The sequence below is a fragment of the Macadamia integrifolia genome, unplaced genomic scaffold (genome assembly GCF_013358625.1).
Source record: "Macadamia integrifolia cultivar HAES 741 unplaced genomic scaffold, SCU_Mint_v3 scaffold1350, whole genome shotgun sequence".
Classification (NCBI taxonomy): Eukaryota; Viridiplantae; Streptophyta; class Magnoliopsida; order Proteales; family Proteaceae; genus Macadamia; species Macadamia integrifolia.
This window is the reverse complement of record NW_024868173.1, coordinates 78,404-89,780: the sequence shown is the minus strand read 5'-3', so window position 1 is coordinate 89,780 and position 11,377 is coordinate 78,404. Positions and strand designations below refer to the sequence as shown.

General features: G+C 36.4%; 1 protein-coding gene across 2 annotated transcripts; it reads right to left on the bottom strand.

The window, feature by feature from the left end:
• Window positions 1-134: 134 nt before the first annotated feature.
• On the bottom strand, window positions 135-10,198 carry LOC122063538 (histone-lysine N-methyltransferase ATXR2). 2 transcript variants are annotated; one of them, XM_042627234.1, is made up of 15 exons: window positions 9,902-10,192; window positions 9,524-9,599; window positions 9,057-9,142; window positions 8,593-8,957; window positions 7,507-7,619; window positions 7,357-7,388; window positions 5,534-5,670; window positions 4,184-4,271; window positions 3,749-3,797; window positions 3,596-3,650; window positions 3,334-3,403; window positions 3,183-3,252; window positions 1,274-1,350; window positions 608-664; window positions 135-428 (listed from the first exon to the last, which is right to left on the bottom strand). In XM_042627234.1, the coding sequence occupies exons 1-15, from the start codon at window positions 9,983-9,985 to the stop codon at window positions 318-320; spliced, it is 1,470 nt and encodes a 489-aa protein (XP_042483168.1). In that variant the 5' UTR covers window positions 9,986-10,192; the 3' UTR covers window positions 135-317. The 2 variants fall into 2 exon arrangements, 1 of the variants encoding a protein (XP_042483168.1); XR_006135380.1 differs by lacking the exon at window positions 135-428 and adding an exon at window positions 2,816-2,860 and having other exon boundaries at window positions 9,902-10,198.
• Between the last annotated feature and the right edge of the window lie 1,179 nt (window positions 10,199-11,377).

Here is an 11,377-nt window from a genome sequence, read left to right as displayed (position 1 = left end):
TCGGCTTAGGTCCTACTTTAGTATTTAAAGAATCAGAGAAAACAAAATTTTATTGTTATTTTTCCCCTCAAACGTGAATAGAGGAGGGGAAAATAGGGAAAGCTTTAAGCACTTGAAGTAAAAAATCTTGCAAGTGAAGTAAATAAGGAATCTTCTTTCATCCAACAGCAAAATTGATGAAACTCTCAAATCAAAGCTTTCTGCTCAATGGGCCTCTCAGCAATGTGTTCATGTGCATGAGGAGACGCCAACAAGCATCAAATGGCAACACTACGGAGCATCAGGGTTACAGCTAGAGTTATAGGTAGAATGGAGCATCAGGGTTCATCCTCTAAGCACTTTGGGCACCTGCATCTGAAACCATAGTCTGCAAGTAGTCCTTGTCTCTCTTTGAAAGGTAGGTCCTCATCAATGTATGAAATGGTAATCTGACAATTTCGAGAATATAAACAAATATCATCAGCATTCAGTCTGATTCTCCTGAAACTTATAACAGGATTCCTCGAAATGCAACAATGATGGGAAGAACCCAAAATATGCATTTTTAACATCTAATCAATAAGAGGGACTAAAAACAGATTATTTTACATGACAAGGAAAAGCTTACCTCTTCTCCTTTGGAGATGGGCCGGAGTGCAATTATTGTTGCTTGGCCATCTCTGTCCTGCATTGAACTCAATTTTGTTATTTAAATTTGATATGACTAGAGCATTCACTATAAGCCAAATTATGCACGATAAAAATATATGCCACAGTTACCTAATTCATTGCATGATTAAAACATGTTTCCACAATTTATCAAATATTTGTGAATTCAAGAGAAAATGTACCATATTTTGGCTACATAATTTGTTCAACCAGTAATGAAATAAACAATTCAATCTACTGCAGGAACCGCCATGTCTTGCTACATAATTTACGTACTTTGAACCGTAACTATACCCACCACAAAACAATTCCTGGCCTCACAAGTTTCTCAACCAAAGACCCAAATTCAGTAAAACATAGAAAGCAAAGGATTTGCTTAGAAATTTTTCTGGTGTAGCAGTACTTTGTGATGGATCAGTATAGGAACCATTTTTGAGTACAATTGGTGCGGGGTGACTATACTAAGCCTGAGTTTCAGGCTTTCTTAGTCTCAGATTGGCTCGGAAATATTCGACAGCATAATTGTCACTTGGCGATGAAGAGTGATGTCAACTTCAAATATTTGAACCAAAATGAAAAATAAAGCTTAAGAGTATTTTTATTACTACTTCGCAGCACATATTACCTCCTCTCTTTTGAATGCTTTGGCATTAGGACAACAGGAATGGTTCATACAACTTTGTATGGGGAAGAACGCAGTACCTATACACCCCCCCCCCCAAAAAAAAAAAAAAAGTTAGCAACTGAAGAGTCTCATAATTACACCAAAAATTAGGGATATAAAGGGACGGTGTTGAGAGTTTACATGAAGCAATTGGTACTCAACATAAGAAAAATTCATGCAGATAATAATGGAGAGTGCTTAATTAAAAGCTCATATAACTAAGAAAGTTTCACAATTACCACATTGTTAAAGGATAATTTGTTAAAGGCAACTACTTGTAACTTTATCTGAATGAGTTGGTCTATGAACAATGAATAGCATGGATATTTGAGTAGATACTTAGCGTAGGTTTCAGGCAAGGCCGTATCATATGAGATAATTCCCACGTAAATTGAATCCCTGGATACAAGTTGTTTGGCTTAGAGCATCTGCAAGACAATTTAATAACATTGGCACCCAAAAAATGTTCCTAGAGGGCGCAATAGAAAGAAGCGCGCCCCCACCCCCCTCTCCCAAGGGCCACTTTTCCCAATGCCATTCTGCTTCTCACCGTAACCGAGTCCCATTCAATCAACAAACTCTAAGAAAAGGCACCACTCTGAGCTCAGAGGAATGCTCTAATATCCATTTTGCATGGAATCCTGAATGTCACTAAACACCTACAGCTAGGGCATGAGAAAACCTAAATCAGGCTCATGGGCTATCACTGAATGTCTCTCAACACCTACAGCTTGGTGCAATAAAATGAAGCAAGCATTCAGAAGTGACATTCTTGCTATTTATTATTTACAATTATAACTTCTCCACATAAGAAAAGATATAAATTGGAAATTTGTTTTATGTTCTATCCTATATTTGTAGGATAAAGTTTAACACTTACAAGGGTTACTTCCATGTATATAACCTAGTCATCAACTTCAGTTGGGTCTAGAAATTTTGGGTGAAATTTTGACCTCAGTCCACAAACCAACAATGTTTAAGGCCCAATGTTTTGTTTCAAGCCTCTAAAATTTCGGCACATATGCAACATTTTGGACATCAAGTTTTGAGACAGAAATGGGCCTTTTTCACCATGTTTAAAATTAAATTTAAATCTTTGTTGTAAGCGGAGGGGCAAACAACTCCCTAACCACGTACGTAAGCTTTGACGACCAGGTCAGCTGTATCAGTTGTGACTAGGTATACAATCTTTATATCTTTGTTATAAATGTATTCACCAATAATTTAGAAATATTCCCCCCTCCCTCCCACCCAAAAAAAAAAAAAAAACGTTTCATACACCAAACAAGAAATAGCCACTGAACAAAATTTAAAACTAAGGTACAGGATTAGGACAAATAAACATGAGGGATGAAAAGAAATATGAGGCAGAATTTTGAAGCTTACAAAAGTACTCTAATATCCTGTGAAGAGAATGTGGGAATCTAAAAGAAAAGGGAATCCAATAAAAGTAATTTTCAGCGTGATGCAATAACAGCTCAGTCTGCCATAATGAAGTCATACCTTGACAAAAAGTACTCTAATATCCTGTGAAGAGAATGTGGGAATCTAAAAGAAAAGGGAATCCAATAAAAGCAATTTTCAGTGTGATGCAATAACAGCTCGGGTAGAAATCGTCTGAAATTCTCATCTCGTACAATTCCACCCTAAACGGCTGACACGTGTAAATATTCCATATCTACGGTTCAGATTAATCAACCATTAATCAACCATAATACAATGTTAATCAACTATAATACAATCTGAACCGTAGTTATGGAATATTTACACGTGTCAGCCATTTAGGGGGGAATTGTATGGAATTGTACGAGATGAGAATTTCAGACGATTTCTACCCATAACAGCTCAGTCTGCCATTATGAAGTCATACCTTGACAACAAATGGAATAATCATCACCCAGAGCATCAAGAAATGGCCGTGTTATTTTTTCAGCTTTTTCCTACAGTACATTTCACAAAGCATGAATACCGTAAATAACACAACAAGCTTTCTCTTCACAAATAATATAAGTTGCTCTTACCTTTTCCAGACAAGGCAGATCATCGATATATAAGAAATAATCCTCCACTGGCGATGCTACAACCAAATCACTTCACACAAGCAATTTAAGTTAATTTTTCTTCAAGAACCCAAACAAGGTGCAGATACAACATGCCAGCTTCCAAATTGGAGAGAGTTGCACTATCTTTCAAGAATCAGGCCATTGTTTTAAGCTAATTTGAAATCTAGATCTACCAAAGCCAGAATACCAGCCAGAAGCCTTACAGAAACTGAGCACTTACAGGTTATTTAACTCAAACATGCCAATGATATGCCCATAGATTTCAAGCGAAAATACTAAGTAGAATCAAGGAAAATAATTTGTTAACCTTCTCTTAAAGTAGAAAGAGAGAATTGAAATGGAGAGTATAGTTCAATTTGACACTAAAGGATACAGGGTGCACATTCTTTGTCAAAGATTGCTTCCTTTAGAAGCTGCAGTGACTGAAAAATCAAAATGATTCATCAAGACCATTGACCAAAAGAAGGAATAAGAGAAATGCTACCCAAATACATAAACTACTCTAGGTTAAAACTAAAAATGAATCAACAGTTCCATTGAATTAATTAAACTTCAATTCACAAGATATAGGTCCACAGCAAGGGAATATGCGGAAGGAGGTGGAGAAAATAAAAGAGTGCATTCAATGTTACACAAAAAAGGGAGTTAGCAATGAGTTCTAGATAATCTAGGAAAAGCCAAAAATGACAAGAGCTGAACTTAATAAAGCGGCTCAAGGTTGGAAGAGCAAAAATAGGAAAAAAAGCAACTGATATTCAGAACATGTTCATAGCTCCTAAGAAATAGCGTTAAAAGCCTAAGGGTTTACCGTGAACGCTAATTCCCTTATTTGCAATCTAAAAGAAGCCTCATCATGGCTACCAACATCATCTGGCAAAACAATGCAATTCCACCACCTATTGAAAACCAGAGACAAATTTATTACCTGGTATATCCCAGTAGATAGAAATACTAGTTTATGGCACAAAACAACCTCTGACTAAAGCTTAAGACAAAAAGGAAGAAGACATGAATGGCAGCGATACTATCACATCATCCACACACACACACACACACAAAATGATATTTGACAGAAATGTCAATATATCTGTAATCAGATTGTTTTCCTCATAACAGTGGGAATGTTTTCTTTATTCATGCAATCTGCCCATCTGTCAAAGTAAGATTGTATTAGGATTGTTCCTTTTTCCCTGTGCATCTTTGGAAAACGATAAATGGATGGGATTTGAAGATAAAGGCTGGTAACCGCTAAAAGTATGTAATGTCCATAAAAAAAAGGGTGTACCCAGTGCCTGAGGCTTCTGCCACGGCGGGGCCTGGGGAGAGTCATAATGTAACCAGCCTTACCCCCGCTTTATGGGGAGGCTGTTTTTTGACTCAAACCCGTGACCACTAGGTCACAATCAAGCAACCATACCATTGCGCCAAGGTCTGACTACTTGGTGGTAATGTCCATATGAAACAGTAATGGTTAATGGGGGAAATGGAATAAAATAAAATGATATTTTAAGGTGAAATCAGAGTCTGAATTTGGTAAAGCTTTGGATTTTCTATAGTGATTCTCTTGGGAAACATTTCTTGATTCATATATGTGATTCTTACAGTAAATTAACACTTTATGCAAATAATCTCAATCAAAAACAAGGAAGCAATTTCCTGAATGACAAGGGAAACTTCTTTGCCTAAAAAGAAGAAGAAAAATAACCCTCTGAATAATCAAATTTTTGCCAAACAAATCATTTCAAAGAATAGAAAATCCCATAGAATCCTGTCAGAAAAGTAATAATAAACAGACCCAAAGCTTCCCTCTGTGGAGATCTATTAAAAGTAGGTAAAATAGAATAACTTGTAGGAAAACTGTCCAGCCATCTAGTTCAACTTGCATTTTTGGGCTGCCCGAAATTTATGGAAGCAAATTCATTAATACACACATGAATATTCAGGGATTCTTGTTACCTAAAATGCATGAATATGCAACATACAGAAAATCAATATCTATTCAATATATGGTATAGAAAATACTGAATATTGAGTGGTATGGGAAATGAGATATCCACACACAATTTTATACTTAAATTTTAAAGATTAGGGCTCTGTATCAACTTGAAGAAAGGGCAGAACTTATTCAGAGGCATAGAAGTCAAGCTAATGAACTCACTTTTTCTTATAACCCATTGACAATGGTTTCCAAGCCTCCAAAAGCAGAGAAAACCCATTATCCTCTGAACCCATTTCTTGGTTTTCAAGATGAGCTGCTTTCAATTTCTTGTAATTTAAGATAGTGAATGAAACTGCCTGAAAAATTGAGTCCAAGTAAATAAGGTTATGGATGATCAATCTGCAATTCAACTTCTGAGTTCTTTTACATTTCTATCTGCATATTTATAAGAATAATTTATCATTTCCAAAAATAAGACGAGCATGACACATGAACCAAAATACACCAATTACCGACACATTGAATGTGTTCAGCATTTACATGTGCGGTTTGTTTAATGTTAAAATAACATAAATAATGTTTTTGGTATTCTTTCAACTTCTATTTTCTAAACTACATAATAAAAGGAATTTTTGCACCTCCTTCACTATTTTTTGGCATATTTGCATCTCACCCTGGTGTTGTCATATCTCCTACATAAACTACAATTTTCCATCCATAACCCTGACATGGAATTTAAAAAATCATTTGAAACTGCTGACAATCATACTACTCTCATACCCAAAATAATTTTCAAGTGAAATATTTGAGGCCATTTTGGGCTTGGATCATTTAGGATGTGTATGGCAGCATTTTAAAAAAACACTTCCAGTGTTTTTGTGCTTTTTTGGAACACGTTTGGGATAGAACAAGCATGTGACATCTGGTCTATTTTTTTTTTCCTTTTTTAGAATGAACCAGGTAAAAAACACATTTCTTGGTGTTTTGAGAAACATATTGTAAGTGGCTCTTAAAAAACAAAAACATAATTGGGCAACAAAAAAGACCCAACATATTACCACCCCCTCTTCCTCCTCCTTACCCCCATCATCACCAGTCACCACCACCTCTTCCACTGCCGCCGCCACCACCACTGCCTCCTTACTGCCTCCTTACTGCCATCATCATCACCTCCACCACCACCACTTCTGTTAATTTGCATTCCAGATGTGTTTCTGTTCTTTATTTTCTTTCTTTCTTTCTTTCTTCTTTCTTACAAAAGAATTCCAAATTAACAAAAACACAATATATAATAAAACAAAAACTATTTGACTCAGAAATAATACTTTGGAACAGAAATGATGCCATACACAACCTTACAGTGTAAGCAACAAAACAGGGTCCCTACTCACCCCCCCCCCCATGTCAGGAGTAAGGATGCAAAGAATCAAGATGATGTCAGGAAATAAATAACAAAGTACATCAGGCAGGTGGGGAACCATTAGATATAAGCTCCAGAAAATTGATAAGCAGTGATAACATGATTACATAAGTGAATTACCCCACTTGGCACAAAAGGAAAAACTTGAGACCCTACACTACTAGCACTATTCTCAACTAAAGGTATGAATTTTTAATGTTTTATTTAATTTGATTCATTGAGGTGCCACATCTGAGATGAAACCTTTAACATCAGATTGAAGAGGAATTAACTGTTCACACCCATACAAGTCTTTTTACAAGCACAAGTATCCCCTGTCACCAATCCAAGGGTTAAAAGGCATTCCTCAAACACCGACTCCAATCCTCCATCTGTCTACTATTTATTTATTACTTCATCACTATAGCAAGTGCTCCTTTTCCATGATTTTAATTTGTAAATTGTTGCATTTGAACAAAGCAACGGCACAATCAAATGTATACACAGACAAAGGTGTGATCAAATGTATCAGTCTATAGACAGAATTGTAGTAGGGTTCCAACTTCCAAGAATTTTCAAAAGCCCAGAAAATCGGGTGCAGGGGAACTAATCCATGATGGGTACAAGAAAGTTGCAAGCATACCTTAGCAGCAGGGAGGAAAATGTCGTTTGTTTCTGATGAATAGAAAAAGAAAAACAGCGATAATTAGAAGAAAAATATGTGAAACGTGCCTTGAATCTTTGAATATATATTCAGACATTTTTTTTGGATGAATATATATTCAGACATTACCATTAGCATGTTGTACAAACTTCATAAGTGCCTCCTTGCATGAAGATCCTGACCTCTCTCCCGTGCACAATAAAGAATGAAACAATTCCCAATCAGCTTCTGCACATAACTTGCTACAAAAGTTTGCAACTCAACATCATTTAATAGTCTTCAATATAAGAATTTAAGATAAAAAATAACAAATGATCATAAGCATTGATACTAGAGTTTCCAATCAAATGCCAAGTATGTTTGGGAAGCACTATATGTACGAAATAGCAGGAGACCAGGAGTACTGGACTATATCAAATAGAATCTGTTTAAGGGGCTAATTTTCATATGGGACACATGAACAACCTCGGGGATCATCATGGAAGATGAATCACAATGTTATGATACTGATCTCCATTCTTTCCCTTTTCCCCTCCCTTTCAAAGAAAATGATCTATAATAGGGGGAAATGATAAGAAAGGGGGCAAAATGATCTTGGATATAGAAGCAGCCCTGGGTAAATGGACACCATAAACAAAAAGAACCGAATAAGAGCTTAGTTAAGTATGATTAGTACTGCACAATTCATTGTGTCTTTCTTCAATGGCTCATTCTACAAATTGGAAACAGGTGCATTCAATGGTATGGCCTGTAGACAGTCATACAAGCAATGCTCTATGTGTTCTAATTTATTTACAAGTGTCTTCAAGCATGCAAGCACACATAATTACAGAATAACAAAAAAGAAATGGGAAAAAAAAAGATCTTTGACTGTAGAGACTAGAGATTAATTGGATCTTTTTCCATGTTCCACACCTCATGAATAGTGATTACAGTGTCGAAGTGGGTTATCTGTAATGGTATGTTCTTTAAGCCCTGGTAAATACATGGTAATTTTTATTCCATGTAAATTTTTTCTTATTTTTTCAAAGGTCATTTTTTGTATTCTACTTCAAAACAAACAGCGGAAAATCATTTTTTATAAGAGAATTATACTTTTCCACCTTTGTACATGAAAACAAACAGAGCATTAACAAAAACCTTTGTCTAAATAACAGCATGAGCTAAATAGAGATTATTACACTAAACTGTTGTGAAAAAACTAGTTTTCCTAACCTGCAGTAGTTTGCTTCTCCACATCCACCAGGACAGGGAACAACCGAAGGTAAGGAGAACTGGTCAGAGTGAGGCAAAACCAAGTCACCATTCATTAATGCCGTGATAACCTCTTTAGGGCGAGGAACTTTATCATCTTGATCACTTGAAGTGCAAGATTCAGAATTTTCATGATCTACCATAAGAGAATTCTCTTCTCCATCCAATGAATCATCTGGATAACACCCTTTTGAAGTGTGTTGATGCATTTCCACACATTCCTTGCTCGCAGATAAACCCAAGTCTTGCAGATAGAGTTTCCTCCCAATTTGAAGTTCTATTGAACCAATAAAACGGAAACAATAGCTACATACCAAACAGTCAACCTGCAAAGTTGAGAAGGAAAAATTCCAACCTTTAAGCCTTCCAAAAAATACATTGGAAGAAATGGGCTTTATTAGAGATAAACAAAGTTCAGATTAGACCTTATTAGAACTGTGCTGAGCACCAACAAGCATTTGATCTTTCAAAACAAGATCATCTTCTGCAAATTCTGTTACCGCATAGACTCCTGCACCTCACCGGATGAAAAAGAACATATCATGCCATGTAGCCCTATGATAAAAGACCAGCTGTGTACAATAACATGGATCACAGCTCTTCCAATTTGCTTTCTTATAATGCGCCGAAAGTGACTACACCCAACAAACTTCGCACGAAGCCAAGTAGTACAACAAGTACACATACAATGTGAAAAACTCATACAGATTCCGTTATAAGGAAAAGAATTGAAAAGATAATGACACACAAACTGTTCGTTAAAATTCATCAACGAACAAAAAGCAGATTACAAGAAACGCCCAAAAAAGTTCCAAATGATTTTTTCTCAGGACAACCCAAAACAACAGTTCTGCACAATCCAAATATTAGGAAACAATTAAAAGATGCATACCCTTCCCGTACTTTCCATCTTGCTTTATGTTGATACCTCGGCATTGCCTGGTTTTTATAAGCTTGTCGAAATAGTCCTGCACACTCCGAAGATTACAAAACAATTAAACCGAGTGATCTTTCTGGAAAACGAACTGAAATAACTAAACAATCTGCTCTCAAAGCGGATGAGGAGGATGAATAATAAGAATCGAATAGGTATGAATTAAAACAAATTGTTCACATTTAATTCCAAATGAAGCGTGAAGAATAACTAGGAAAAGCAGTTTCGCTATCAGCATTAATGGAATTTCACGAACTTGATGTGAAGAAACATAGAAAGAAAACCGAAAGCGAGAGAGAGAGAGAGAGAGCGAGAGGGGGGGGGGAAGGAGACTACCTTCACTTCGTGAGGAGATGGAGGTTGAAGAAGCGTATCGATTTTATCGGCGAACTCGACATCGAGAGTGCAGATGCTCGTCATTGAAGTCGGTGGCTACTATCACTGCTTCGGATCACAGAGAGTATTTACTTCAAATAATGAAAATTTCTACATAAATCGCTTCTGCGTTTTAGCAGCGGAGGACCGCCGGCCTCTCCTTTCTCGCTTGGTGAGGGAGATGTAAACACGGTTTCCCGAAAAACGAAATCGCGAATCGAAAATCAGTCGGAGTCGGGGTCGGGGGGTCGGGGACTCGGGATCGGCTAGAAACGGAGTAGAATCCGCGGTAATCGGATCAAAAATTTTTATTATTAAATTTTTAACTGATTATTACTGGGACGGAAGAAGCCCCTGAAATATTTTTAATGAAAGAGGAAAGAATACAAAAGGAAAATATAACCCGCATTATCTGAACCCAAACAATAGAGGCAAGGATTAAAGTATTGGTATCGGTCATCGTATCGATCGGTCAAAATTAAGATACGTATCGGAGGGTATCGTATCGTATCGGAGATACGCTAAAGATACGTACATAAATGGATGGGAAACACTTTTTATACACATTTACATAAAAAAATAGTTAAAAAAAGTTATATATAACATGTATAATGCATAAACAGTAAATTGAGAGTATCGCACGAAGAATCCAAGGTTTATAATTGTCCCATAAATGTAAAATCCTTGTTCTCAACCTTGATTTCCACTTTAGTTAGAGAGAAAAATGGTTGGCAGTAACTTTGGAACAAAAACACCTCAAAAAATTATGTTTTTATAAAAAATTACCCATTTTGGCTATTTTATGATCGTATTGGTGTGTATCGGTCGATACATACCGATACGCACCGATACGTATCGATACATACTGAAACATATATTTCACTTTAATTTTGAATTTTTCATAAAGTATCGGTACGTATCGGTGAGTATCGGTGTATATCGTAGGATACGTATCGATACATAAGGGTTTTAAAATTTTCATGATACGTATCGGTATGTATCATGCCGATGCCTACCGATATGGCACGATACGCACCGATACTTAAAACCATGAATAGAGGGCACTCACACTCTCAAAGCACAAATCGAAAACTCAAAGGAATGAATCGAATTGAATCTATATTTGTTTATTCTAATATATAGTAAGATAATCTAAAGATGTGAATTCAGATAGTCATCACTCATCACTCCTCACTTTAATTATATCCACACTGAACAATTCATTGGTCCAAAATGATCACTTTTTTTTTAAGGAAAGGGGGGGGGGTTGGGGGAAGGGGGTTTAAGTTCAAGGGCCTATTGACCATTACATCATAAATTAGACCCACACAAGAGCCTAGAATTTACCTCCAAAAGAGCCAACAACAGCCTATGATCACACTTCTTAGAAAGCAAGTAGATTGGTGCAAACCAAATACCGATGCACTTGAGAGGAGT

Bases quoted from the DNA above. Each gene is read 5' to 3' on its own strand.
- LOC122063538 (XM_042627234.1), bottom strand. From the start codon at position 9,985: ATGACGAGCATCTGCACTCTCGATGTCGAGTTCGCCGATAAAATCGAT. The intron at 9,143-9,523 runs GTATGCATCTTT...GGTGAGGTGCAG, and splicing joins AGATGGAAAGTACGGGAAGG to GAGTCTATGCGGTAACAGAA. The intron at 5,671-7,356 runs GTATGCTTGCAA...TCAATTTTTCAG, and splicing joins TTTTCCTCCCTGCTGCTAAG to GCAGTTTCATTCACTATCTT.